The sequence below is a fragment of the Lethenteron reissneri genome, chromosome 57 (genome assembly GCF_015708825.2).
Source record: "Lethenteron reissneri isolate LAM-NWPU_2019-01 chromosome 57, ASM1570882v1, whole genome shotgun sequence".
NCBI lineage: Eukaryota > Metazoa > Chordata > Hyperoartia > Petromyzontiformes > Petromyzontidae > Lethenteron > Lethenteron reissneri.
Window position 1 is genome coordinate 6,548,640 of NC_083835.1, and position 13,200 is coordinate 6,561,839.

At 51.1% G+C, this 13,200-nt stretch overlaps 1 protein-coding gene across 1 annotated transcript in view; it reads left to right on the forward strand.

The window, feature by feature from the left end:
• Positions 1-13,200, forward strand: part of LOC133357294 (SLIT and NTRK-like protein 5) — an 80,520-nt gene that overhangs the window by 54,067 nt on the left and 13,253 nt on the right. The window contains exon 8 of the mRNA XM_061575167.1: positions 325-909. Coding sequence (XP_061431151.1) covers positions 325-909 — 585 coding nt within the window. The remainder of the gene's footprint in view (positions 1-324; positions 910-13,200) is intronic.

Below are 13,200 nucleotides of genomic sequence, written 5' to 3' on the forward strand. Positions count from 1 at the left end.
TTCAAAGACAATGCCCATTTACTATCAGAGACACGTGTTTTGTTTGCATGTTCACCACCAGTACCGTGTGTGTGGTTAATGCAGTAACTTTATTCCTTGAAAAAGGTTTCGATTTGTTGTTTAAACATTATAACACAACTCCTGTGTTAGTGCCAGAAAGGGTAAACCCTACTGTTATTTCAGCAAAGATTTGGAGCATTTTTTTTACCGGTTTCGCCGGATCACCTCCCGCCCCGCCACCGCCCTATAACGTTACCAGCATCCGTTAAATCGCGCGGTGCCGGATATAATCGATGTCCAACTCCGGTTGTTGCGGTGATGCAGGTGGACCTCCACGAAAACCCGTGGGACTGCACGTGCCCCCTGGCCGACCTGCGGCGGTGGATGCTCGAGGAACTGAGCGCCGGCATCGTCGTGGGCGAGGTGACCTGCGAGTCTCCGGTGCGGCTTGCCGGGCGCGACGTCCGCTCGCTGCCCTGGGAGGTGCTGTGCCCTCTTCCGCACGACGGCGACGACGGTGACGACGTCGCGGCGGCGGCCCTCATCCCGGCGGCCCCCGCCATCACCGGGCGACCGCAGCCCGCGGCCGTCTCCCCGCCTTCGCCGGTCGGCGAGGGCGCCGGACGTCCCCTCCCGCCGGTGGCCGAAGCCGGGACCGCCGGCCCCGGCACGCCGGAGGTCTCGGCCGTTCCTCTCTCGGTGCTCATCCTCAGCCTCCTCGCCGTGTTCGTGGCGACCGTCTTCGCCGCCGCGGGTCTCCTGGTCTTCGTGCTCCGGAGGCGGAGGCTCGGGCAGGCAGTCGGCGGTGGCGGCGGAGGTGGAGGTGGAGCGGGTGGAGTCGGCGGAGGAGGAGCGGGCAGGGCGGTCGCGCTCAAGCGCAAGCGGGGAGTCTCCGGCCGCGCAGGGCAGGTGGGTCTTGGGTTGGCGGCGGGAGGGGGGGGGGCGGTGTTGCAACGATGACGCAAAGGGGTCGGAGTTCGCACGCGTCGCAAAATTGTTTGCACGGCCTCACGCGGGGGTACACGGAGGGGGTACACCCACCTATAGGCTGTACAATCCCTCCCCACCACACCTGTGGACCGTAGCATCCTGCCCCCCCCCCCTCCCCCACCTGTAGACCATACCATCCTACATGTGGTTGGGAGGTAGGAGCGGTGATGAGGGGAGGTAGCCTTTGGGTAAAGTGAGGGGTGCCTGCCATCACGTTCATCTAGCAAGGGGTGGTAGAGGAGGAGGAGGAGGAGGTGGTGGGTCTGGTGGGATGGTCAAGGGAAGAGGAAAGGAAGGGTGGGAAACCTCATGAACTACTTTTTGGGTTTTTTTTAACCAGGTAAGGCCCTAACGCAGCTGTGTAGCCCTTTTTCTAGAAGTGAGCTGGCTATCACAAATGATACTGGTAGGAACCACCTGGTTCCACCAGCCCACCGGGGATTATTGTGTCCGTCTGTCCGTCGTGGATTCAAAAATGGGAGGGGTGGGGCTGGGTGGGGAGGGTGGGGAGGGGCTGCTCACCCCGTGGTGCCCTTATAAAACTCAACGTTTAACCTACTCACGCCGGCTTGTGCCCGCCCTCACAGTCGGCCATATTTGCGGAATACACCACGCCGCCGTTGACCCTGCAGGCCATTGACCGAGCAACCCAACGTTCCTACCAGCTCCCTCCGCAGGAATGTGTTAAGCTTCTCAACGAAGTGGCAACTTCTCATCATCATCATCGTAGTGTGGAAGTTCATAGCGGCAGCCAAATGCTCTCCTCTTAAACGCCGTCGATTCAAAATGTGGAGGGGTAAAAAGCGGAGGAGCTGGAGAAAAATCCACGCGACCACGGAGAGAGAGAGACACCCAAACTCCAAACATACATCAGGCATCGTCAGGGTTGGGATCGAACCCACGTACCTCCTGTAAACTAGGCGAGGTAATTGACATCTCGCTCTGTTCCAGTAGTTCTTCTTCTTCTTAACCCGGGGTGCACGCAACCCCAGGGAGTGCGAGATGCACTTTCTGGGGGTGTGCAAGACACGGCCACATTTTTTTCTTTAGAAGGTAAATCATCGAAACACAAATCAAACACGGGCAACGTAAATTGCAACTTACTCTGTTTCATAAAACCCCTACGTAGTTCTAGATTTGAAGCTTTCGTGACTGCAAGGATTCATATTTTGAAATCCTTTATATTAAGTTCGCTTGCTTGCTTGCTTGCGTGCTTGCTTGCTTGCTTAGGACTGTGCAAATCTTTCGCTCGTTTTTAACCGACTTCCCGTGATCCAATCGAGCTGACATTTTGCACACAGACTCGTTATGCGAGACAATTAATGTTCGTGAAATTTTTATTTTTTTATTTTGCACTGTTTAGGGAAAACAAATTAAATATTTAATTACCAATTGCTTAATACTGGCAGACAATCATCTGATCCATAGGTGGCAGCCATCTCAAGCCAGAGGACGAGAAGACTCTAGCCGCCACACATATAAAGGATTTATAGTGAAAAACGTTGTTTTTACGGGTTTACTTGTTAGGTTGTTTCGGTAAAGTCACGTAGGCAAAACATTTTAATTAATAAAAGTAAAATAAAATAAAAATCACGACGTTTTAGGAGGCAACACAAGCTTCCGTCTTCAGGTGGAACCGTCACAACCACGACAGCTGTATCAAGTAAATGAGAGATAACAAGAGCTACCACTCCGTATATATAATGGCTCAGCCTCTTAAGACTCACCTTACCATATCAATAAAAAGTGTGCCGTACTTGGCCCTTCCCCCTCTCCAACCATTATATATACGGAGTGGTAGCCCTACGTAGTAATTAACATTGCACATTTGTTTTACGATTCAGATCCAAAAGGGCGCAAGGCTGCAGTAAAGGTTACGAATCACCACTGGTTTAGAGCGTCTGCCACTTGCACCGTTTTAAAGACGCGGTAATATCCCCCCCCCTCTCCCCTGTATACCAGGCGAGGTAGTTAACATCTCGCTCTATTCGTACAAATGGGTGCGCGTGTCCGATTGCGCATCGTTGCGGTTAAAACCCGGCCAATATCCGCCGGCCCCGTCGACCCGCACACGCGCTCCCCCACGATCTTAATCCGCACAGCAAATAAAATGGAGAAATTGGGATCACCCTTTGCTTAACAAGTTGTACGCACACACAAAAAAATTAACCCGTAAAAACAAAGTTTTTCACTATAAATCCTTTATATGCGTGGCATCGGCGCGGCTAGAGTCCTCTCGTCCTCTGGCTTGAGATGGCTGCCACCTATGGGTCAGATGATTGTCTGGCAGCATTCAACAATTGGTAATTATTTTTTTTTCCTTTTTCCCTAAACAGTGTAAAAATTTGGAAACATTTTACACGAAAATGCATTGTCATGCACAACGAATCTGTGTGCAAAATGTCAGCTCGATTGGATCACTGGAAGTGGGTTAAAAAACGACCGAAAGATTTGCACGGTCCTAAGCAAGCAAGCGAACTTAATATAAAGGATTTAAAAGGGAAAGAAAGAATTGCCATTGTTAAACCTTGTCACTTTTTATAAGCCGGAGAAATGTACGTCTAGATAGCTGCCTTGGTGCTTGCCTAACAAATAGAAAGAAGTAACCGTGCTTTTTGGAAAGCAGTCTTTTCAACGTTTATTGAGTATTATTATGCATTCTTTTTTTAATATGCAATTATTTTTTGAGCTCTGTAACTGACACTACATGTCGTTGTTGCATGCTGCGACTTACGTGTGGTGTATTTTGCAGTAGTTTTCTGTGATTGGACAACATCTGTCACGTGTAGCACATTTTTCAGTAACTTTTTAACTGACTGTCTGTGATTGGACAGAACCTGTCACGTGTAGCACATTTTGCAGTAACTTTTTAACTATGAATGTCTGTGATTGGACGGAACCTGTCACGTGTAGCACATTTTGCAGTAACTTTTTAACTATGACTCTCTGTGATTGGACGGAACCTGTCACGTGTAGCACATTTTGCAGTAACTTCTTCACTATAACCGTTTGTGATTGGACGGAGCCTGTCACGTGTAGCACATTTTGCAGTAACTTCTTCACTATAATCGTTTGTGATTGGACGGAGCCTGTCACGTGTGTGTACGTATGTATGTTGAACTTCTTTCACACCGTACGTAGCCAAACGTGTTAATCGGAGGTGCGGGATCGGGTGGAAGGATAAATTAACTTCACAGGGCTCAGACGCCCTTGGCATGAGGATAAAAGCAGCTCCCATCGGGTAAAACAAACCAGTGCTGTGATTGTCCATCCGTCAATTCATCTGTCTGTTCGTCCATCTGTCTGTCCGTCCATCTGTCCATCTATCCATCCGTCCATTTGTCCGTGTGTCTGTCTGTGCATCTGTCTGTCCGTCCATTCGTCCATCTATCCATCCGTCCATTTGTCCATGCGTCTGTCCGTCCATCTGTCTGTCCGTCCATCTGTCCATCTATCCATCCGTCCATTTGTCCGTGTGTCTGTCCGTGCATCTGTCTGTCCATCCATTCGTCCGTTTGTCCACGCGTCCATTAGTCTGTCTCGCCAGCGTCACCACCGTATCTGCCATAAAGATGATCAGATGTGAGCGGAACTTGAGTCTGACGGTTGCGTTGCTGTTCGGGGTTGGATGGAAGAAGAAGAAAAAGAAAACAGGCAAATTGATCGTAGGATTTTTTTTTGGCCAAACCTTGAGGAGACACAAGCCCAGGGTCCATCGGAAGGAGGCTCAGTAGTTAGTAAATCCCGATCCTGCGCGTCGATGCCATTTGCCCTGGACGGTTTTTGCCGGGACTGCGTCCATACCGCGAAAAGAAATAAGTTCACAAGGACACACCGACAAACGCAAAGACGAAAAGTCTTCTGCCGCTCGTCGCTAGCGTCAAAGGTCACCAGCCGGCATCGATGTCTTCTGCTCGTCTCCCGGTTCGCTTCGCCCAGACCCAGTTGTGGGAAATCTCCACGCTGCTACAGCTCGGAGGGGTCAGTTCTATCCACTGTCAAGTCAAGTTCCCGTATTTTAGTTGTTGTTGTGACACCGCGTGAGTGTGGCTGTGGTACAAATTGAAAGTCAGCCTCGACTTGAATCGCCGATCTTCTTGCTGATGTGAGCCAAACGAATTAAGTGGGGGGTGTGTGGAGGAGGCTCGTGAAGGATGCAGCTGTGCAGTTGGAGGCAGTCGCCTCTCCGGCAACAACGGAGGGCAGAGGAGCGACGCTCACAACAACGTGCGGAGCGTCGGGTGGCTAAAGCACAGCGAGTTGGCACGTAAGGGGGTACAGCTGGTGCATCTGCCACTCATCTCAGTCAGCCAACCGAAATGACCACCTGGGTCTGTCCGGTGACCTTACAGCGAGCCTTCGACAATTCACGTGGCAATTCAAAGCAGGCTGCGACGGGAATCACCGATCTTGCTGATTTGAGCCAAACAAATTAAGTCAGGAGGGGGGGGGGGGTGTGGAGGAGGCTCGTGAAAGACGCTGCTGCTGCTGCTACTGGGCAGTTGGAGGCAGTCGCCCCTCCAGCAACGACTTAGGGCAGAGGAGCGACGCTCACAACAACGATCGGAGCGCTGGGCGTATAAAAAACAGCCATTTACACAAGGAGTCATGACTCCTTGTTAAAAGGTGTCAGTTTTATTGCCAGATAGAAGGGTAAAAAAAAACAATTATCATATTTTTTACTGACAAATGAGGTTCCAATGGTGTAAATGCTTCACCCCGAGCTCTCATACTCTGATGGTGCATTGTCTTTGAGTTGTGCGCCATTTGGCGTCATCTGGTCCAACCCATGTGAGACTAGGCTCTAAGAAAAGCTGTCTCGGGTGTGGACCAATCAACTTCAAGAACAGTGCATACAGAGTTATGTTTTTTGTTTGCATTATGACTGCAGGTATTGTGGTCTATGCAAACATGACTCCTTGTAAAAAAGGTGTCAGTTTTGTTGCCAGATAGAAGGGAAAAAAAACAATTGTCAAAAGACAGCCAGTTGGCACGCCAGGGGGTACACCTGGTGGTGCATCTGCCGGTCATCTCAGCCAACCCATGGCACCACTTCACGTAGCCTCAAAGTGCACGTAGCCTGGCACAAGCGCCGTGGTGACGTCACCATCACTTAGTGAGTATTGGCATTGGTTGTCACACCACTACTCGATCCAAGTATTGCTTGCCAACAAATCGATTTCCAGAGAATCGACAGCCCTCAAGATCGCTTCCCCGTCAATGTTGAGCGACCCAGCCGGATCGACCGAGAGAGAATCGATATGATTGACCTCGATTCACGATCAACAAGGACAATGCATGGGGTGGGCAAATATCGTGATCCCTGATTTCTTAATACTAAACTCGAACTGATAATAGTTTTTTTTTTTACCCTTCTATCTGGCAACAAAACTGACACCTTTTTTACAAGGAGTCATGTTTGCATAGCCACCATAATGATAGAGATCGAACCCACGACTTCCTGTACACCAGGCGAGGTAGTCAACATCTCCTAATCACCCTGATGATTATGATAGAGATCGAACCTACGACCTCCTGTACACCAGGCGATGTAGTCAACATCTCCTAGCCACCCTGATGATTATGATAGAGATCGAACCCACGACCTCCAGTATATCAGGTGAGGTAGTCAACATCTCCTAGCCACCATGATGATAGAGATCGAACCCACGACTTCCTGTACACCAGGCGAGATAGTCAACATCTCCTAGCCACCCTGATGATTATGATAGAGATCGAACCCACGACCTCCAGTATATCAGGTGAGGTAGTCAACATCTCCTAGCCACCATGATGATAGAGATCGAACCCACGACTTCCTGTACACCAGGCGAGATAGTCAACATCTCCTAGCCACCCTGATGATTATGATAGAGATCGAACCCACGACCTCCTGTAGATCAGGTGAGGTAGTCAACATCTCCTAGCCACCATGATGATAGAGATCGAACCCACGACTTCCTGTACACCAGGCGAGATAGTCAACATCTCCTAGTCACCCTGATGATTATGATAGAGATCGAACCCACGACCTCATGTACACCAGGCGATGTAGTCAACATCTCCTAGCCACCCTGATGATTATGATAGAGATCGAACCCACGACCTCCAGTATATCAGGTGAGGTAGTCAACATCTCCTAGCCACCATGATGATAGAGATCGAACCCACGACTTCCTGTACACCAGGCGAGATAGTCAACATCTCCTAGCCACCCTGATGATTATGATAGAGATCGAACCCACGACCTCCTGTAGATCAGGTGAGGTAGTCAACATCTCCTAGCCACCATGATGATAGAGATCGAACCCACGACTTCCTGTACACCAGGCGAGATAGTCAACATCTCCTAGTCACCCTGATGATTATGATAGAGATCGAACCCACGACCTCATGTACACCAGGCGAGGTAGTCAACATTTCCTAGCCACTGTGGGGCCCATTTCTTTTCGTCGGGTGTTCCGATTCTATCGGCGCCTTCCGGGCTCACACAAACATCTGCCACTCAAAGCGCCTTCAAATACAACTCACGAATCAATGTCGAGGTGGTACCTAATTTATCGACCCCCCCGCCCCATCCGAACAGAGGGAGGGATGATGATGGGCTGAGTCAACCCCCTCCACACCACCAACCTCAATGTGGGGTGTGTGGGGGAGCGGTGGCGCAGTGGTTAGCGCTACGCTGCGCTACGAACCCAGTCCCGTTCCAGTTTGAATCTCGCTCACGGTCACCAAACGCTGGCGACTGATTTCATCTGAACCGTTCCTGGGCCTTCCGCAAGATCGACTCAGCATTAAAATGCTTCTGCGCGTGTGTGTGGGGGGGGGAGCGGTGGTGCAGTGGTTAGCGCTACGCTGCGCTACGAACCCGGCGACCCGAGTTCGATTCCCGCTCACGGCCAACACCAGTGACGATTATCTTAACCGGTCCTGGGCCTCCACTAGGTCGACTCAGCCTCAAATTAGTACTTTATGTGGTGTGTAAACTATAATACACTACACTCTACACTGCACTATGTGAGACTATACACTACATTATACACTACACTATACCACTGCATTTTACACTACACTATACACTACTATACACTACTATACACTACTATACCACTACACTATACACTACACTATACACTACACTATACACTACACTACACACTACACTATACACTACACTATACACTACACTATACACTACTATACCACTACACTATACACTACACTACACTATACACTACACTATACACTACACTATACACTACAATATACACTACACTATACACTACACTACACACTACACTATACACTACACTACACACTACACTATACACTACACTATATACTACACTACACACTAGTGCTGTACGAGTAACGAATTACCACGTTCTGTTTACGTGACACTAAACCTTACTAGTTGGCTGTGTCGGGTGGTGGCGGGTTTAACGACACAACATTTTTATTTTCGCGATCTAACCCAACAAGACAACAGCGTGTGTTGTGCATGTGCGAGTGAGTGGTTCTGCAAAGTCACAAACTCTGGGACGAAAGAAATCGAATGGCTCAAATCACTTTGGAGCTCAAATCTCAAAAGGAAAAACTAAAATTATTATCGCGAAATTGCTGCTCACAGGGGTCGATGCTGGGCATTCACTGCTTCACGTTGGTGGTTACGTGTGGAGTGTGTGGTGTGTTGTGTGTGTGTAGTGTATGTAGTGTGTGTGGGGTGTGTGGTGTGTATGAGAGTGGTGTGTGTGGTGTGTGTAGTGTGTGGTGTGTGTAGTGTGTGTCTGGGTGGTGTGTGTGTGGTGTGTAGTGTGTGTGTGGTGTGTGTGGTGTGTGTGTGGTTGGTGTGTGGTGTGTGTGAGTGTGTAGTGTATGTGGTGTGTGTGGTGTGTAGTGTGTGTGTGGTTGGTGTGTGGTGTGTGTGGTGTCTTGTGGTGTGTGTGGTGTGTAGTTTGTGGGTGTGTGTGGTGTGTGTGGTGTGTAGTGTGTGTGCGTGTGTGTAGTGTGTGTGTGTGGTGTGTGTGCGTGTGTGTCTGGGTGGTGTGTGTGTGGTGTGTGTGGTGTGTGTGTGGTTGGTGTGTGGTGTGTGTGAGTGTGTGCGTGTGTAGTGTATGTGGTGTGTAGTGTGTGTGTGGTGCGTGTGGTGTGGGGGGTGTGTGTGTGGTGTGTGTGTGGTGGGTGCGTGTGTGGTGTGTGTGGTATATGTATGGTGTGTGTGCGTGTGTAGTGTGTGTGTGTGCGTGTGTGTGGTGTGTGTGTGGTTTGTAGTGTGTGGTGTGTGGTATGTGTGGGGTGTAGTGTTTGAGAGTGTGTGAGAGTGTGTGCGAGTGTGTGGTGTGTGTGGTGTGTGTGTGGTGTGTGGTGTGTGTGGCATGTGTGGGGTGTAGTGTGTGAGAGTGTGTGAGAGTGTGTGTGAGTGTATGTGAGTGTGTGGTGTGTGCGCGGGGGAGTGTGTGAGTGGTGTGAGGTGTGTGGTGTATAAGTGTGTGTGAGTGGTGTGTGCGGTGTGTGTGAGTAGTGTGTGTGTGTGTGTGCGGTGTGTGTTTGGTGTGTGTGAGTGGTGTGTATGGTGTGTTCGGGGTGAGTGGTGTGAGTGGTGTGTGTGTGGTGTGTGCGTGTGCGGTGTGTGTGTGCGTGTGGTGTGTGTGGTGTGTGCGGTGTGTGTGGTGTGTGGGGTGTGTGTGGTGTGTGTGTGGTGTGATGTGTGGGGTGTAGCGTGTGCGTGTGTGTGCGTGTGTGAGAGTGTCTGAGAGTGTCTGAGAGTGTGTGTGAGTGTATGTGAGTGTGTGGTGTGTGTGCGGGGAGAATGTGTGAGTGGTATGAGGTGTGTGCGGTGTGTGTGAGTGTGGTGTGTGTGCTGTGTAAAGTGTGTGTGAGAGTGGTGTTTGTGAGCGGTGTGTGTGTGCTGTGTAAAGTGTATGTGGTGTGTGTGAGCGGTATGTGTGTGAGTGATGTGTGTGTGTGAGAGTGGTGTGTGTGTGTGCTGTGTGTGTGTGCGGTGTGTGTGTGTGTGCTAGCTCACGAACTAGGGTCTCATTCAACACTTAAAAGCAGTACAAATCTTACTCACTTCCCGAGCTTCAACGAAATTAACAGTGGCGATAAATTTCAAAGCATCGCGTGTTTAATATATTCGCATACCTTTTATTAGTACTACCCCAGCTGCTGCTGATGTTGTTGTTGATGAATCATCAAGGCTCCCTTCAAACCCCCAACGTAAAAAAAGTTTTTAAGTTAAAAGATCATCAGAGCCAACGAAATTCCCGGAATTCGATGTCGAGGCTTCCGAGTGCGTTTGCGACGATTTCCTTTTCGTCAGATAAAAGTTTCGTTAATCAAAACGAAGGTTTCATTTTCACTGTGTAGGTGATTCTCGCAATAACGGGGGGTGCGGGGTGGGGGGTACAATTCCGTAAGTCAAATGCAAAGATCCCCCGTATAGCCCTTAAGACTGTCGGGGCAAAGTGCTGCAAGTGGCGAGTAGCAGCACCGCCGATGAGATTCTGGAGCACGTGGGGGTGGGGGTGGATGGACAGTGGTGGTCAACTCGCCCGGCCGCCTTTGTCTCCCTAAGTGAAGCGATGTTGACACAACCAAGGTACTCGTTCGAGGCTGAGTCGACCTAGGGGAGCCCCAGGACTGGGCTTCAGATGAATCGTCGCGGGTGTTGGTAGCCGTGAGCGGGAATCGAACTCGGCTCGCCCGGGTTCGTAGCGCAGCGTAGCGCTAACCGCAGCGCCACCGCTCCCCGCCACCGTCACCACGACCATCACTATCAGCATCAGCATCATCATCGTAATTATTTCGACGTACGGTGTGAAAATTTTTCAGCTAACATGCATACTCACTAGGTACTGATTTGAGGCTGAGTCGACCTAGGGGAGACCCAGGACTGGGCTCAGATGAATACTCACTGATGTTGGTGGCCGTGAGCGGGAATCGAACTCAGGGTCACTAGGCTCAGTAGCGCCGTGCGCTAACCGCTGCACCACCGCTCCCCGCCACTATCATCATCATCGTCATCATTTCTTTAGAACTCAAGTTTTTGGTTTGGTGTCCTTGCATGCATCTCCGATGAGCGCGGTGGGCGACGTAAGGTGCGAAGAAAGTCCAACAAACATGCATACTCACCGGGCATTTTAAGGCCGAGTCGACCTAGGGGGGGGAGCCCCAGTACTCGGGTCTCTAGGCGCAGTAGCGCCGTGCGCTAACCGCTGCGCCACCGCTCCCTCCCCTCCCCCAACAGCATTCAAAGCACGGCAGTCGTCAGCATCTGGGTGCTTGGGGAGAGGTGGTTGAAGGGGCGATTCAGTTTCATGTATTAGGTGTAGCCCTGTGAGCCATTCGGCTCTTGAATCGGGTGCAACCGCAACAAACAACAAAACAAAACAATGAACAAGAAAACATCTTGTAGTGAATATGTAACTGAGTGCAAAGAGAGAAATCTAGGGGAAAAACTGCAATGTCTTCCAGAAAAAAAGCACCGTAGACCAACACTGTGTGCAAAAATCCAAGTGGGATGCAAGTCAAACAACAACAACAACAACCACATGACAACTTAGATTAAGGCCATCAGTCTAACTCTATACTACAACAACACAAACATGGCCAAACCAAAAAACGTATTCGAAATCACCAAAATAAAGCCATAAAAGCAATGTAACAGTGATCATACGAACTGTAACCATCATCATCATCAGCATCCCTCCCTTCGGATGGGGGTCGATAAAACGAAATACCGCCTACTCCAGGGAAGATATTAACGCGTTCGGAGCGCGGCGCGCTAACCGCTGCACCACCGCTCCCCCACCCCAATCCACACCACCCACCCCCCTCCCTCGGGCCCCTTCCAAGTCTGCAAAAAGAAATCGCTGAGTCTGGCAACAACAACAAAAAAAATTGTATAATTATTTATATATCAAACGTTCCCCGCAATCATCCATCGATTAGCGGACATCCCGTGCGTGTGTGTGTGCGTGTGCGTGCGTGTGTGCGTGGGTGCGTGGGTGGGGGTGGACCGGTGGTACGGACGGAGAGTGAAGCCAATTACTAACGGCCTGCAGCATCCCTGCTGTAGTAGGGGGGAGGGAGGGGGGGGGAGGTGGAGGAGGGAGGAGGAGGTGGAGGGAGGAGGGGGTCAGGAGGGGGGAGGGGGAGGGGGGAGGGAGGGGGGGTCAGGAGGGGGGAGGAGGAGGGGGGAGGGGGGGTCAAGAGGGGGAGGGAGGGGGAGGGAGGAGGGGGGGGGGAGTATGTGGAGGAGGATGAGGAGGAGGGGGGAGGGAAGAGGGGGGAAGAAGGAGGAGGAGAGAGGGGGGAAGAGAGAAGAGGGGAAGGAGGTGGAGGGAGGAGGAGGTGGAGGGAGGGAGGGAGAAGGAGGGGGGAGGAGAGGGGAGGAGGAGGGAGGGGGAGACAGGAGGGGGAGACAGGAGGGGGTAGGAGGAGGAGGGAGGTGGAGGAGGAGGGGGAGCAGGGAGGGGGGACGGGGGGACGGGAGGAGGAGAGAACAACCATAGTGGGGAGCGGTGGTGCAGCAGTTAGCGCTCTGCGCTACAAACCAGGGCGACCCGAGTTCGAATCCCGCTCATGGTCAACAACAGTGACGATTATCTGAACCGGTCCTGGGCCTCCCCTAGGTCGACTCAGCCTCAAATGAGTACCTGGTGCGGTGTGTAGTAAACATCGCCACTGGGGAGACAAAGGCGGTCGGGCGTGGTGCTGGCCACCCACCCCCTCGTGTGCCGTTCCGGCCTTCATAGGTGCTCGCTAACAGCACTTGCCCCAACAGTCTGTAAAGGCTATACGGGGGATCTTTGTTCTTTGTTGTGTATGTGTCTGTGTGTGTCTGTGTGTGTGTGTCTGTGTCTGTGTGTGTGTCTCTGTGTGTGTGTCTGTGTGTGTGTCTCTGTGTGTGTGTCTCTGTGTGTTTGTATCTGTGTGTGTGTCTGTGTGTGTGTCTGTGTGTGTGTCTGTGTGTCTGTGTGTGTGTCTGTGTGTCTGTGTGTGTGTCTGTGTGTGTCTGTGTGTGTCTGTGTGTGTGTGTCTCTGTGTGTGTGTCTCTGTGTGTTTGTGTCTGTGTGTGTGTCTGTGTGTGTGTCGGTGTGTGTCTGTGTGTGTGTGTCTCTGTGTGTGTGTCTCTGTGTGTGTGTCTGTGTGTGTCTGTGTGTGTCTGTGTATGTGTCTGTGTGTGTGTCTGTGTGTGTGTCTGTG